At 42.9% G+C, this 17318-nt stretch overlaps 1 protein-coding gene across 1 annotated transcript in view; it reads right to left on the bottom strand.

The window, feature by feature from the left end:
• RSU1 (Ras suppressor protein 1) overlaps nt 1–17318 on the bottom strand; it is a 232276-nt gene that overhangs the window by 192794 nt on the left and 22164 nt on the right. Inside the window, exon 3 of the mRNA XM_031652473.1 lies at nt 5333–5383. Coding sequence (XP_031508333.1) covers nt 5333–5383 — 51 coding nt within the window. The remainder of the gene's footprint in view (nt 1–5332; nt 5384–17318) is intronic.

Genomic DNA, 17318 nt, shown 5'->3' with positions numbered 1-17318 from the left:
GTACATAAGCTATAACTAATAGGAAATAGTGTATATTTTTTAAAAACCCATATTTTGCCATAAAACTTAGGTTTACTACCTGCCTAGCCATTTCCGATGCATTAAATGATGAGATATGATCACAGTGAAGATCTGAAATTGTAGGCAAAACTGCCAATCTCTCAGGAAAAGGCTTTACATGGCAGTTAAAAGTTCAAAGTATAAAACTAAACAATTACATTCAGAGACCCCCTTTTGAAAGGTTTTACATAGATGTCAGCTCCTCAATGTTTGCACAGAGCAAAAAGATATCCTTGGTTATTTCTTGCACAAAATGATGAATGTCTAATCCTCAACACAGAGGGGTCACAAACTTTGAAAAAAAACCTATTGTCATATTTAAGGTGCTTGCAAGGTTTACATATGGGTTTTGCTGTTGGAATAAAACTATTTTTAAAACTTAAGCAAAACTTCACTTAAAAAAGTAAGGCCCAGAGCTTGGTTTATCACTGGTACAGAAGGCAATTCATTTCCTGATGCACATTCATTTCATATTCTCCCCAACACAATGGAATTGGGCAGTCTATGAATCAGCATAAATATGCACAAAATACACATTTTCCTGATTTTTATAGTTATTTTTGAATTAAAATCTGGTTACATACATAAATACTTCAAACTTTCTTCTGCAGGTTAAAAAAAAAAAAACTCGTATATGCCCAATACAAAATACTACGTAAAGCAGTATAATTCTTTCAATGTAAGAATATTGGAGGGAAAAAAATGTTTCTAATTTGAGAAAGTAGCCATAATAAACACCAAATAATGACACGTGAAACTGAACATGCTCATGGTAGGAGAAAAACAAAAAACACAGCACACCTCCTTCTATAAGGATTTCTAATCTTTAGGTACAAAACCTGGAGGAGACATATGTGTCTCAACAGTGACCTCTAGTGGACAAGTCTTAAAATGGTCGTCCCCAAAAGAAACTCCTTTTTAAAAACAAAAAAACAGTAGGAAAGCATTTACAAAGCTCACACTTTCAAACACCATAAAACCTGGGAATTGGATTAAGGAGCAGACTAAAAAAGACTCAGCCGACAGTGGCTTGAAAGGGAGGGTAACCCCAGAGGCCAGGGGCAGGAAGGAAAAGCAAAGAAACACAGGAAGATGACCTTTGGCAACACTGCTGCCTTCCCACGCATCTGAGTGGTCGTGATACCAGTTTCCCTGGCTGCGAGTCCTTTGTGTGCCTGAGTAACACACATCACAGCCCATCATTCCTTGGCTCTAGGATTGTAAAGATGAGACGGCCATCATTTACTGGACATAAGGTCATATATCTTTTTTTTTTTTTTTTTGAGCTAAGATCTTGCTCTGTCACCCAGGTTGGAGTGCAGTAGTATAATCATAGCTCACTGCAGCCTCAAACTCCTGGGCTGAAGTGGTCCTCCCATTACAGCCTCCAGAGTAACTGGGACTACACGGGTGCACCACCATGCCTGGCTCATTTTTTAAGAGACAGGATCTTGCTGTGTTGCCCAGGCTGAAGGTCATGTATCTTTAGAGCATTCATGCTCTACCATGTTTGAAATGAGCACATAATGAGTAAGAAACTGAAGTCTGTGATGGCCGCATCTACTCAAGTCCCCACACCAGTTAATCCCAAAGAAACCGTCTGGTCCCAGTGTTCCCCACTTTCTCTCCAGCCAGCGGTTTCCTCTCTGCCCTTCCCTGTCATTCACAGACCTCCTGGGAGCAGTGAACACTCGGTTTATACAGGGAAGCCACTAAGTGCCCAGCCACAGGCATTCAGGAAGAATATGAAATGATCCCTGCTTCCACAAAAGCTTACCACCTATTTGGACAGAGAGAAAAAACACAAAGCAAGAGAAGGACAGGGAATGCCATGCTGGAGTTAAAGAGTCTACATGCAAGGGAGTTTGGGGAGGAAAGGCTTCAAATGGGCCAGAGTAGCCAGGGGGCCCCAGGGAGAGGATGGGGAGAGGCTGGTAGAGAGGAGGAGAGAGGACAAGAGGCAGGCAGGAGTAGACCCTGGGCCCAGAGGCAGGGCTACCGGGGGACAGAAGATGATAGATCTTCCTAGAGCAGCATATGAAGAGGAGAGGCTGGCATGGGATGTGGGGCAGATTAGAGCAGTTTCTGAAAGGCAGAGAGAGAGAGCAGGTGCACAAGAGCGAGCCAGCCTTCTGCCAGGTGCGTACTGCATCACAGGCAGGTGCTCAAAGAAAGCAGTGTTTCCAAAAGGATCTTTAATCTGAAACTCTTCCCATTGGGCCAGGATGGCTTTGCATTCTGACTTTGCCAATGACTTTGTTGCATTCAAAGTCAGTACCTGCCCATTCATAGCAAAAAGACGGAAGAAAAAAATTCACTTGCAACTATTCTTCCTGTCTCCTTAAATATATCATGCATATGGACACATCTAGGAAAGCTGCTACAGACAGATTAATTCCCCCGCTGACTTCAAAAACCCATCAATGCTGCCCCAAGCCCCCAGGTTTAAATTTAAATAGTGTCACCATAATAGTCTTGAAGCATTAGCAGCAATTAGCTTGACAATACATAAATATTTTTATGAACTGCAGTATTTAAAAGTTCAGGAATTTCTGCTCCCAAATTCTTGAGGAATTTCAGAATCACAGATGACACTTTCAGCTTCCTTGTGGCCTCACTTTTACTGCCCTGGGTGGACCTGTCAAGGCCAAAACCACTGGCAAGAAAAGGGAAGTCAACCCCGTGCCACACTGTTTCAATAACCCTGCAGATCTTGTCAGTGGAGTCAACAGTGTCCCCAAATCAATGTCCCGGTTTGAGTAAACCATTCATTCCTTCCATGAGCACATAAGTGGAAATGTCAGAGAACGGTGTAATTGGTATACTAAGAGAAAAACATGAATAGTTTTGCAAGATAAAAGCAGTGCCGGGTGAGGGGGTGGGGGAGTTATCTTTTGAGTCCCTGTGATTTTAATGTGGCGTTGTCAGCTGGTCCCTATTAAAAACAACAGAAAGTGAAAGACACTGATTACCATAAAAAGTGACAGCAGGGTGTGCCTAGCCACTTACATTTAATGCATATTTATATTTCCATCAAATGGACATATTTACTATAAACACTTGAAAAACCATAGCAAAGTCATTCATTTAAATGCCAGAAAAATAGTAAAGGATGCAAATTTGACCTTACTGAAACAGATCGGGTGTCACTGATACTACTCAGGATGGCTTGAAACAGAATTTACCAAGACCATTAATTAGAGTTTACTGGATTAGGTCAAGAGTGTCTCAAATGGAGTGAAGAAAAGGGAAAAAAAACTGGCAAGGCAGAAATATAAAGTTTGGATTTTTTCACAGTCAGTCTCCTGAATGGCCAACACAATGTAACTCCACATATAAATATGCCCCTCGAAATTAATCTAATAGTATAATGCCTGGAGGAAGAAACTGATCCATTGACCCCTGTAAAAAGAAATAAATTACAATGATCTGCAAGATGTTTTCAAAGAAGAGATCAATGAATGATTTAATAGAAATAAAGGTTTTGCTTTCTTTCTGTTGGGGACAGGGTCTCCCTCTGTCGCCCAGGCTGCAGTGCAGTGTCATCACCTGGTTCATTGTAGCCTCGACCTATTGGGGTCAGCCTCTTGAGTAGCTGGGACCACTGGTGCACCCATCATGTCCAGCTAATTTTTTGATTTTTGGTAGAGATGGAGGCCTCGGTATGTTGCCTTGGCTGATCTCAAACTCCTAGGTTCAAACAATTCTCCTACGTCAGCCTTCCTAAGTGCTGGGATTACAGGCACGAGTCACTGATCCTGGCCAATTTTGCTTTCTTGTGTAAACTGGTTTGCACAAGATAAGCGAAACAAGATATCATTGTTATAACAATGATAAGCTTAGCAATTAAGAAATACTTTAATAAACTACACAACAGAGCATGTCAGTTATTACTGCTCACAAATCTTGGGGGATTTAGGAATCATGTGGCCCACCCTTCAAAACAAACCACGAATCCCTTCTGAACTGAGAATCGGGTCTCTGTGGACCACGGGACCATTTCCCAGAAAAACGATGAAACCGGCAATAAATTACCTGTTACAACAATGACCACACAAGATTTATAGGTCTCACTTTTGGCTTCTGTGGCCACCACTACTGAAGTGGACAACTGTGTCATCACTCTGCCTTTGCCTTACAAATACGCGCTTTGGCTAACAACGAACTAATCCGCTTGTTTCCTGCGCATGAGGGGACCTCGCTGCCGCTCTTAATTCTCAATAATCAACAGCTCTGTGCTTCAGGCTGTATATAACACACATACACACATAAATTCATGACATAAATCCCTCAACATGACATTCTGCTCCATTTCACTGGACTCGGAAAGCTCCTTAACAAATTCTTGCCACATGATTAGAAAATCATTCAAGTCTGCAGGAAAAATGGCAAGCAAAGAGAACTGACAGTCAATTAGGAATGGGAAAGGAGCATGGGTCCCTGCCATTAAAATCTTTAAAGCCAGTGCTCTATGAAGAAAATGGCCCGTCATGCACACAAGACATTCATACAAAAATAGGCATTCATCCTACTGTATGCTAAGCAGATACTTCTACTGTGGGGCTCTATGGATGCCCAGCAGAATTTTTCTTTTGGAGAAGCCAGACTCAAAAATTTTTAAAAATACAGATGTAAAGGTCTATCATGTATACAATTTTGCATCTTTTCCCCCATCAAGCAGGGACGGAAAGTGTATTGAACACTTAAACCTTTTCCTTTTGAGGAGGAAATATAAATGAAAACGAAGAACTCGTTCTAATCATTTCAAGTTTTCAATGCCTTCAAGTCAGTTTTTCTCCTGAGATGCTCACCAATGGTCTGGCAGTTCAGGTCACCACAGCATTTACTATCTCTGAACGGAACCACTTAGAGAAACAATGCCATTTTTTTCCTCTTTGGTTTATACACATGATAAGAAAGAATCTTCAGGCCAGGTGCCATGGCTCATGCCTGTAATCCCAGCACTTTGGGAGGCCAAGGCAGGAAGATCACTTGAGCCCAGGAGTTCAAGACCAACCTGGGTAACGCAGTGAGACCCTGTCTCAAAAAAAAAAAAAGAAAAGAAAAGAAAAGAAAAGAATCTTCAAACTAGAGCTAACTACAAAAGGACAAAATACAAGACGACAATATTCTCATCTTAGTGTCACCAAAATAAGGTTTCTGCAAACAATCATTTGTCATTAGTTTCTTCCAAGGAAACAATAACAGACTCAGCAGTGCCATAGGATTACCTAAATGTCAGAAACTGTAAAAAAAGAGAAACATCACTTACTTGTTAACTTGTTATGGCTGAGGACCAGTTGTGTGATATGGGATAAGGTAACTAAAAAGAAAAAAAAAAGTCAAGTCAGTAAATGTATCGCTGTATTCGGATTCTACCTGTACTCCTACAAAGCAAACGGCAAAGTTATTTTCACAGGCTGAAGCATTATCACTCACCAAAATAGAAACTAGGATTCATGGAATACGATCTGTTCAATGTTAAACCAAAGGAAGAAAAGGCACCCAACTAACAGTGCAATTAGCACAGCAAGTTAGAGCTAATGAGATTAATGTCACAGAATCCAACATGACAAGGGCCAGTTAGCTCTGTGTGGTGCCCCGGCCTGCTTGCCTAGCCGTTAGTGATTCATCTCAATTATCTGTGTCGGTCAGAAAGACCAGCCAAGGGGATAGAGGTGCACAGGGGCCTTACTTGTGCTAAAAAATTTTAATTATTTTTTTTTGACGACACTTCATCCAAACAGAAACTTATCTAGCAGAAGGCCACCAGTGTTACTGTTTCATCTATGTTCGGTGCCCATCCAGAAATTCCCCTCCATGCTATCAGATGAGCGGAGTTAAAACCCTTCACAATTTCTTCTAAACATATTTTGGTTGACATTTTGAAGCACTGATTTGAAATGCAGATTGCTCTCCAGCTTCAAACATTATCATGGCGGTTTAATGTGCTCAGTAAGATTAGGTTTGCTTAAAGAATGGTTTTTCTAACTATAAATAAAGAAAATATATACACAGCCACAAAAGTAAAAGAGAGAAATGATCTGCCCTCTAGTCTGGGGTCTAAAATTTTACTGCATGTGTCAGCATTTACACACATATGCATATACACGTGTGTGTGTGTGTAAATTTTTCCTTTTTTTTTTTTTTTTTTTTTTTGAGACAGGGTCTCACTCTGTTGCCCAGGTTGGAGTGCAGTGGCACAATCTCAGCTCACTGTAACCTCCACCTCCCAGGTTCAAATGATTCTCCTGCCTCAGCCTCCCGTGTAGCTGAGACCACAGGCGTGTGCCACCATGCCTGGCTAATTTTATATTTTTTGTAGAGATGTGGGTCTCGCCATTTTGCCCAGGCTGGTCTCAAACTCCTGGGCTCAAGTAATTCTCCCACCTCAACCTCCCAAAGTGCTGGGATTACAGGCATCAGCCACTGTGTCCAGTCTCCCAAATTATTTCTATAAGAACATTCTATTAATGCAGTAGAGGTTTTTCCTTAAACTGATAAGACAAAAATTTTTCTCAGGAAGGGTCTCGATGTTGGGGCTCAGCATGCTTTGAAGAAAATATGCATCACTTCTACTGACCACGCTTTTGCAATTTTTTTTTTTTTTTTTTTTTTGAGACTGAGTCTCACTCTTGTCGCCAGGTTGGAATATAGCGGCGCAATCTTGGCTCATTGCCCTTTCCGCCTCCCAGGTTAAAGTGATTCTCCTGCTTCAGCCTCCAGAGTAGCTGGGAGTACAGGTGTGTGCCACCATGCCCAGCTAATTTTTGTATTTTTAGTAGAGATGGGGTTTCACCATGTTGGCCAGGATGGTCTCCATCTCTTGACCTCATGATCCGCCTGCTTCGGACTCCCAAAGTGCTGGGATTACAGGCGTGGGCCACCGAGTCTGCCCGCATGTTTTTGTTTTTTTTTTTTCAAACCATTGCAAACTTACAGAGAAGTTCAAAATGCAATACAAAAATCTGTTTTCCCAGCTTGGACCACTGAGATTAATTTTGCTGGCCTGACGCCCCATAAACTCTAGGGTATACTTCCTACAAGCAAAAATGTACATAACCACAATACAACCATCAAAATAGTTAACCCAGCACATGAGGACCATCTAATCCTAGCCCCCATCCAAGTTTCTCCAAATCCAAGTTTCTCCCAATTATTTATTTTAGGGAAGAAATAGGGTCTGGTTCAGAATTCATGTTGCGGGTAGCTGTCAGGTGTTTGTCATCTCCTCTAGGCTGAGAATTTCTCTTTCCTTGACTTTTGTGACCTTGGCAATTGTAAAGACTGCAGGGGCAATTGTTTTATATTATGTCCCTCTACACAGTTTTTTTTTTTTGACATGACCTTGCTCTGTTGCCCAGGCTGGGGTGCGGTGGTGCAATTACAGCTCACTGCAGCCTCAGCTTCCCAGGCTCAAGCAATCCTCCTACCTCAGCCTCCCAAGTAGCTGAGACTACAGGCTCACAGCACCATGCTTGCTTGATTAAAATTTTTTCTTTTTTTTTTTTTTTTAGAAATGGGGTCTCATTCTGTTGCCCAGGCTGGAGATTAGTCATTTGTTGATTCTTGATTCATGCATCTGTATTAGTCCATTCTTGCATTGCTATAAAGAAATACCTGAGACTGAATAATTTATAAGAAAAGAAGTTTATATGGCTCATGGTTCTGCAGGCTGTACAGAAAGCATAGAAGCATCTGATTCTGGGGAGGCCTCAGGGAACTTTTACTCATGGCGGAAGGCAAAGCTGGAGCAGACATCTTCACATGAGGTATTAGCCTGTTCTCACGCTGCTAATAAAGACGTACCTGTCTTTATTTATAAAGGAAACTTTATAAGAGAGTTTTTTATAAGACTGGGTAATTTATAAAGGAAAGAGGTTTAACGGACTCACAGTTCCATATGGCTGGGAAGCCTCACAATCATGGCAGAAGGCAAAGGAGAAGCAAAGGCACATCTTACATGGCAGGAGGTAAGAGAGCGTATGCAGGGGAACTCCCCTTCATAAAGCCATTCGATCTCCTGAGACTTATTCACTATAACAAGAACAGCATGGGAAAGCCCCACCCCCATGATTCAATTGCCTCCTACCAGGTTCCTCCCACAACATGTAGGAATCATTGGAGCTAAAATTCAAGATGAGATTTGGATGGGAACACAGCCAAACCATATCACATGGCCAGGGCAGGAGGAAGTGGGGGTTGAGGGGGAGGTACCACACACTGTTAAACAACTAGATCTCATGAGAACTCTATCACTATACAGTACAAAAGTGGTGTGATGGTTAATACTAAGTGTCAACTTGATTAAAGGATGCAAAGTGTTGATGCTGGGTGCGTCTGTGAGGGTGTTGCCAAAGGAGATTAACATTTGAGTCAGTGGGCTGGGAAAGGCAGATCCACCCTTAATTTTGGGTGGGCACCATCTAATTAGCTGCCAGTATGGCCAGGATATAAAGCAGGCAGAAAAAGGCTTAACTGGCTTAGCCTCTGAAAAGGCTAAACTGGCTTAGCCTTCCAGCCTACATCTTCCTCCTGTGCTGGATGCTTGCTGCCCTCGAATATCGGACTCCAAGTTCTTCACCTTTGGGACTTGGACTGGCTTTCCTTGCTCCTCAGCTTGCAGATGGCCTGTCGTGGGACCCTGTGATCGTGTGAGTTAATACTACTTAATAAACTCTCGCGTGCTTTCTCTCTATATACAGATTTATATATATACACGTGTGTATATATATACGTGTGTATATATACGTGTATATATGTGCATATATATGTATACATATGTGCATATATATTATATATGTGTATATATGCTATTAGTTCTGTCCCTCTAGAGAACTCTGACTAATACAGGAGGGATGGTGCTAACCCATTCATGAGAACTCTGCCCCCATGATCCAGTCACCTCCCACCAGGCCCCACCTCCAACACTGGGGATTACAATTCCACATGAGATTTGGTGGGAACACAGATCCAAACCATATCAGCATCCTTGGCAGGGATATCACAGAAACACTGTGTTCTTGTCATGGCACCCTACCTAGGACATACGACTTCCATTTATCCCACTGATAAGGATCTTCGCTTTGATCGCTGAAGTCTGCCTAGCTTCTCCATTGCCAACGTCTTGTTTTCCCCTCTTGTAATTAGTAAATTTGGGAAAAGGAGGAAGGGTACTTTGATACAATGTCAATATCCTGTTCCTCACCAAACTCTAAACTTATTCTTGTATCTTTTGGTCCCCAGTCAAGGCAACTTTGTCCCCCCGCCCAAACTGGGATATCTGGTAATGTCTGGAGACATTTTGGATTGTAACAACTGTGGCCACTAGAAAATCTAAAATTTCACTGGTGACTGGCATTTTCTGTCTGCTGGATGGCACTAGTGTAAAGCACTGGTGTAGTGGATGGAAACCAGGGATGCTGTCACACATCCTACATCACGCAAGGCAGCCCAACCCGTGACAAAGAACCATCCAATCCAAAAGGTCAACAGCATTGGTACTGGGAGATCATGGTTTATTTAGTTATACTTGTAAGGCTTTGCAGCTTGCTATTTTAGCTGATGGGTTATCATTTATCATTATTATTTACAGTGATGTTCAAATTGTCCCTGATTTGGCCAGTATGAATCCATCCAAGCTGGCTTCTTAGTCCTTTTGACATGCCCCCTCATTCTTGCAGCACTTTCTTGCCTTCTGACACAAGATATTCAGGTTCATCTTGTATTTTTTCTACCACAGCCCTGGAATTAGCCATTTCTCCCATGACCTCTGGTTCCTTTTTGTGGGAAGTAATATTTATAAGCCAAAATTCAGGCACTAGATGTGCTCACTGCTATGGGCCAGGGTGGGGAGTTAGGTACTCTCGGCCCCTCTGAGTGGTCAGAGCTAGGAAATACACACACTCCTAACACCTATTTTGATTTCATTGTCTATTTCTACTTTTAAACACCCTATGTTCACCCCAATCTACCCAATTCCAATACATCTCAGGGCTCATTCTAGTTTTCTCTCTTCCCGTATTTGTAATTCTCTGCTCTAACGACGACAACTCCACTTCTATGGTCTTTAAACCGTTTACTTATCAATACTCCTCTATAGAGCTGCATAAAACGGTTATCTTACAGTGAAACCGGGACAGCTCTGTGCTCACCTGCAAGGACCCCTGGAAGTTTGGTACTGACTCTTAATCAAGATAAGGAGGAGTGGGCCAGTTTAAAGTTAAAAACGCCCATGGTGGTCCCCAGGGCCAGCTTGCTTAGACCATTCAGGGAGGTGCGGATCGGATCGATGCCTTACACCTGGTCACAGGGCCTAGGCTGGCTTGCTGACTGGCCAAGCACAGAAGACAGTGCTCCATGTTTTTGCCCAGGCTCTCCTGACACCAAGATTCCTTGGACACATCTTGATGATTCATAATCTGGAGACAAAATGTGTCCTACAGAGCCATACCAGTGAGTCTCTTGGGTCACCAGTGCTGGCTTGTGCTTTCTTCCTCCAGCTGAACCACCTTCTGTGCTCTTATTAAGTCCTCCTGTGAGCAGGCGCTGTGGAATCTTGGGAGCCCTTTCAATTATCCAACATTTGTTCCACTACAGCAACCAATCTCCCCATCACCCCTTCCTCCTCACTCTGCCCTGATACTAAACTCCATGCCAAGCTACCTCCACCAGGACACTCTCCTCATTCTGCCTGAGGCCCGACTTGCCCAACCCTTAGATGGCTGCTCTCCTCACCCACTAAGGTGCCAATGCTCCCACACAGGCCACCCCTGAACGCCTCTCTTTTCCTGTCCCATTGATATGGTTAGGCTGTGTCCCCGCCCAAATCTCACCCTGAATTTTAATAATCCCCACTTGTCAAGGGCAGGGCCAGATGGAGATAATTGAATCACGGGGAGGCGGGGGGCGGGGGGGGGGGGGGGGGGGGGGGGGGGGGGGGGGGGGGGGGGGGCGGGGTTCCCCATACTGTTTGCAGGACAGTAAATAAGTCTCATGGGATCTGATGGTTATATAAATGGGAGTTCCCCTGCACACACTCTCTTACCTGCCCCCATGTAAGATGTCCCTTTGCTCTTCCTTCGTCTCCTCCCATCACTGTGAGGCCTCTCCAGCCATGTGGAACTGTGAGTCCATTAAACCTCTTTCTTTATAAATTACACAGTCTTGGTATGTCTTTATTAGCAGTGTGAAAACAAACTAATACACCCAGTTAATGGCTTTAGGACCGAACTGTTACAGAATGGGACAGAAAGAGGCCAAGGGGAAGAAGAAAGGCATTTTTGTGGCTTTTATACAGAATCCCGATGGTGGTTTCCCACATGATGGTTAAGATGTTACACGCTGCAGAAATCTCACACATTTTTATTTCTAAGAGTTCAGATTTTTCTGTCCACCAGACAAAGCATTGCTCTATCCCTGAGATACATAGTCTGACATGAAAACAATCTCCCCAGAAATCCTTGATAACAAACAAGATTATTAAAAAGATTCACAGATGTATCAGTTAAGATTATGCTCAGCTTCATGTAAGAGTAAACGACACTTAACAGGAGTTATACAAAACAGGAGTCTCTCTCTCACACATAGGCAGTCCAGAGGCCCCTGGTTTCCTGTTACCAAGCCATCCCCTATGCATGGCTCCCACCTTGGTAGGGACTGTACATTTGGGAATTTTTCCCCGAAAAATTCATATACAGAAGCCCTACTCCCCCGTGTATGGTATTGGGAGGTGGAGTCTTTGGGAAGTGATTAGGTCATGAGGGTGGAGCCCTCATGAATGAGGTTAGTGCCTTCATAAGAGAAGACATGAGAGACATGATCTCTTTCTCCACTGGGTGAGGATACAAGCAGGTGGCCTGCCACAAACTAGTAAGAGAGCCCTCACTGGACACTGCATCTGTCAGTACCTTTGTCTTGGAATTTCTGGCCTTCACAACCACAAATAAAAAACTTCTGTTGTTGAAGTTACCCAGTCTATAGTATTTTTGTTATAGCAGCCAGAGCTGACTAAAACACACCTCCTGGCCCAAGATGACAGCCTGAGCTCAGCCATCACATCGACATTCCTCTCAGGAAAAAGGAAAGGATAAAGAAGGCTTCCTCCTTCAGGACACATCCAAGAAGTTGTACACGGTATTTCCACTTACAAGCAAGTAATCAAAATTTAGTAACACAGTGATGCCTAGCTACAAGTCTGGCTTCTGGGTGACCATGTGCCAGGTAAAAATTAGGTGTTTTATTACCAAGAAAGATGAGTGAGCTGAAACTGGCAGACAATTAGCAGTCTCTCACACCCGCAGACCATCCATTTGAGAGTCACTGAAATCAAAAGAAAACTGAAGGTACTCCCATCTTCCCTGCCTTAATTTCTCCTAAAATAGCACAAGCAACTAATTAGAAGGGGAAAAAAAATGTTGTTCTTCTCAAAAAAGTGCAAAGTTCACAAGCTTAGGTTCACAAGGACAGATTTAATGAGGGAAAACTGGTTATTTTCAGTCATTTCATTGTGTCCTTTCAACAAACACTTAGCAGGAGAGAAACTAAAGAAGTTCAAAAGTTGTGTTTTCTTTTTTTTTTCCTTTAATAGAGAAGAGAAATTCAGTAGTTGCTTCACCTGATCACACCACCAGAGTGTATTTTTCTTCCTCACTCTTGCCACGGGACCACATGCTAAAGTAGGTAAGAGGAAGAAAAACGAGAGCAGAAAATAAAAAGTTAATAAAAGATCTTTGAGAAAAATATTGAGAGCAACAAAGGACTGCAGGTCGGGTCTGCAGGGAGGGCAGCTAAGTTGAAAGAAGCAATAGACCCCCACAAAGCCGGGACTGGCAAAGACCAAGTGGAGACACACGTATTTATACAACCAGTCACTCCTTTCCACTCGGGAATGGTGAGTTCATTGTGAGTCTTGTATGGAAACGGCGCTGTTAGAAAAGAAGGGAGAAAAGGTCTACCAAAATAGAATGGGTTATTTAAAAGTACAAAAGCTGCCCCCGCTGAACATGTCGGGAAAACGGGAGCAGGCAGTACCACTGACCCGCTACCGGTGCCTTGCTGACCGTAATCACATCTGGTAGATCTGCTGCTGTGTTAATAACATCCTCTAATGCTCCTGCTAACCAGACACCGTTCCAACTGAGCTCCCCCAAAGCAGTGAGAACAAACTGTTATTAAAATTCCTAAAGCAATATTCAACTATGCTTTATCTGGGCATTTTCAGAGTAGAATACATTTCAAAATTCAACTCAATCACTGAGAAAATGTGTTGACGTGCACAGTGAAATGCTACAGTGCCTTGGTTATCATTCTATCTCTAGCCTCTTTAGGAATATTATTTAGGTGAACGTTGGATCAGTCCAAAATGAACAGTGGGAAGCAAAATCATTGGGAGGGAAGCATTTGTTGGGTGTGGGGGCAGGGTGAGATTGCTGGCACTGTACCTGTGATTTATGATTTTTTTATTCTTGAGCCAGGAAGGGAATCAGCACGAAAATGCTAGAAAGGAATTAGCTGGTTCAATAATTTCACAAGAAAGACAATCAAGGACTCACGCAGGCACTTATTGACTGGATATTTACCGATCACACTCAGAGCGCCGGCCGTCTCTACCTTGGAGATTCTCTTAGAGGCAGCATCGATCACACATCCTGATTAGCCTGGAATGGTCTCGGGTTACACCAACTGTCCCTCTAAAAAATGTCCTGGTTTGGAGGATAAGCTACACGATCACCCAACTTACAGAAGAGAGAATATGGATCAACCACTTAACACGCTAGGTATAAAAGAATCATGGACACTGGGAGGTAGATTTACAAGGACAATGGCAGTTCAGAAAGAGATGTTACTTATTGTAAGACGCAACAAATTGAGAAACGCTTTAGGGTACAGAGTACACCATGCACCCAGGGGACCTATGCAACTCATGGGTGATGGAATCAATCCCAGGCTTATCTGAGCACAGAGATGAAAAACAAGGAAGGCATATGATAGGGTCTGGCTCTGTGTCCCCTCCTAAATTTCATGTTGAATTGTAATCCTCTCTGTTGAGGGAGGGACCTGGTGGGAAGTGATTAGATCATGGGGGTGGACTCCCTCCTTGCCTTTCTCATGATGGTGAGTGAGTTCTCATCAGATCTGGTTGTCTGAAAGTGTGTTAGCACCTCCTTCTTTGCTTTCTCTTTCTCCTGCTCTGACGTGATTGCCTCCCCTTCACCTTCCACCATGATTGTACGTTTTCTGAAGCCTCTCAGCCATGCTTGCAGGTATAGCCTGTGGAACTATGAGTCAATTAAGCCTCTTTTCTTCAGAAGCTACCCAGCCTCAAGCGGCTCTTTATAGCAGTGTGAGAACGTACTAATACAGGATAGAACCTGGAAGGAGTGGTCAGTATTTTAATGGAGTAAATTCAGAAAAATCAAAGAACTAGCTGGAGTGTAGTGGTATGATCTTGGCTCACTGTAACCTCCACTTCCCAGATTCAAGCAATTCTCATGCCACAGCCTCCCAAGTAGCTGGGGTTACAAGCGTGCCCCACTGTACCCAGCTAATTTTTGTACTTTTAGTAGAGATGAGGTTTCACCATGTTGGCCAGGCTGGTCCTGAACTCCTGACCTCAGGTGATTCACCTGCCTTGGCCTCCCAAAGTGCTGATTACAGGCATGAGCCATCTGTCAAAAAAAAGGAAAAATTAAAAACAAAAACAAAAACAAAAACAAAAAACAATCAAAGAACTGGCCAGATGTGGTGGCTCATGCCTGTAATCCCAGAACTTTCGGAGGCCGAGATGGGCAGACTGCCTGAGCTCAGGAGTTCAAGACTGGCCTGTTCAACATGGTGAAATCCCGTCTCCACTAAAGTACAAAAAATTAGTTGGGCGTGGTGGTGCATACCTGTAATCCCAGCTACTCGGGAGGCTGAGGCAGGAGAATCGCCTGAAACCAGGAGGCAGAGGTTGGTGTGATAACTGACATCGCACCACTGCACTCCAGCCTGGGCAATGGAGCAAGCCTCCGTCTCAACAAAAAAAAAGAAAAGAAAAGAAAAGAAAAATCAAAAAACTAAAACTCCTAGAAAAAGAATCATTATGTCTAGATAACTCATTTAAGCAGATATCAGTATTTGAAATAGGTCCTGTTTTTTTCCTCTTCTTCAGGATAAAGTAGACAACATAAGAAAGGAAAAATAAGCAGGATACAATCCACAGCCCTGTAATATGATGCTACTGACTTGTTCTCAAGGTGGCCCAACATATCACAAAGATGTGGCACTCTGGAACTTGTCTCCATAGTTTTCAATCTGACAAATTAGGAAGCAAATGATTCCTTTAGTAGCATTTCAGAGATGGGAAAAAGCTCTAGCTTCACAAAATGGCACTTACATCCAGAGAGATGAGGGGGATCAAAGCCAGGATGAGACACGGGAGATGAGACCTGAAAATACACAAAATGAAACTGAGCTTGGAAGTTTCTAAGATCTTCTCATGGGTGAGCACTGGCCATCTTGGACTCTAAATGAATGGTTCTGTAACGTTGGTCATAAAAACTGGACTGCAATCACCAGTTCAGCTCAAAGATTGTGCATTCCGAATGGAAGCCATTAAAGAGGTCTTGCTATTCGCAAAGAGTTCATCGCTTTTTTGTTTTGAGACAGTCTCACTCTGTCACAGGCTGAAGTACAGTGGCATGATCTCGGCTCACTACAACCTCCGCCTCCTGGGTTCAAACAATTCTCCTGCCTCAGCCTCCCGAGTAGCTGACAGGCACGCACCACCACATCTGGCTAATTTTTGTATTTTTAGTAGAGACGGGGTTCATTATGTTGGCCAAGCTGTTCTTGAGCTCCTGACCTCGTGATCCGCTCGCCTCAGTCTCCCAAAATGCTGGGATTATAGGCATGAACCACCGTGCCCGGCCAGTGCTTTTTCACCCCTCTTGTGGTTTCAAATGTAACATGTTGGAAGAACCACCATACCTTCTGGGATATTCAGAGGCCACCTTGTTTTACCACTGCAGGGTGCACTATTCCAATTCTGCAAGATTCTACAAATTGCATTGTAGACAGAACCCTCTGCAGTTGTACACAGAGACCGCCATGTTAATGCAAATCATCCCAGAGTTCTAGACCACAAAGAATTAACTGGATCTTAACATGTAGCGTGGTGTAAATGGCTTTTCCATTTTGGCTCCCTGGTGGACTAGAAACAGCCACAGCTTTAAATAACCCTCATCAGAGGCTCCACAGGAATGTGGAAGCTGGACAGATGTCAGCACCGGGCAGCAATGCTGACCAACTTGAGCTCTGCATCTCCGTGATGCTGCTTAAAATGCCTGCCCATGTCACATGGCTGAAGTTATTTCACCCTTGGTAGTAGGACACAGATTCTGATCTACTACTACGTATGCAGGTTCTGACAATGTATTAAAATGAAGACAGACAATAAAATATTTGATATCAATAAACAATAAAAATATTATATTCATCAACACACCCAGAATCATAAAAACCTTTCTTTTGAATTTTGTTCATAAGTTAAAACTTTAAAAATATCACTGTGGGATGAAAGCTTTTCCTTAGTTCACAACTAATTATTGTTCAGGGTTACTGAAACTCTTCAGTAGTAAGTTTTCAAAATACTTGAAATTTTGAATACTTGACTGAATTCTACTACGTACAGATAAAGGGTCTATCAATCCCAATTAAGTCATCTCTCAATCAACAATAAAACAATTGAACATACTACAACTGAAAAAAAAAGACGGCCCCTGTTTCTACACAGAAGAGCAGCAAATTCACCTATCTTGAGAACCCTCCCATGAGCTGGTCACTAATTGGAGTATTTCAGTCCATCAGGACATTAAGGAGAAAGAAGACAGACAGACCCAAGACGCTGGTATTTAAATTATGGGGCCCACATCATTCCTGTCCAAACACATCATTTTATAGTTTTTGCTCCAGGAAAAACACACAGAAAAAACTGTTTCTGAACATGCCTGGGAGAATTAAAGAGAAAAATATAGTAAGCCACCTAAGAGATGCAGTCTTTGGATGCTATTAACAAAACTTGGTGAGTTACAACTACTCTGCAAGCCACTGTACTTCTTTGGTGGGACAGGGATAGAATATGAGTGAGATGCAGTTGCTGCCCTCAATGAGCTTCCTCTGCAATAAGGAGATGAAATAAAACACTAGGATACAATACAGAACGTGATAGTGAATGTTGTCAACTTGACCGGGCTACGAGATACCCAGATAACTAG

This window comes from Papio anubis, chromosome 11 (genome assembly GCF_008728515.1).
Source record: "Papio anubis isolate 15944 chromosome 11, Panubis1.0, whole genome shotgun sequence".
Lineage (NCBI taxonomy): Eukaryota > Metazoa > Chordata > Mammalia > Primates > Cercopithecidae > Papio > Papio anubis.
This window is presented reverse-complemented; position numbering and strand designations above follow the sequence as displayed.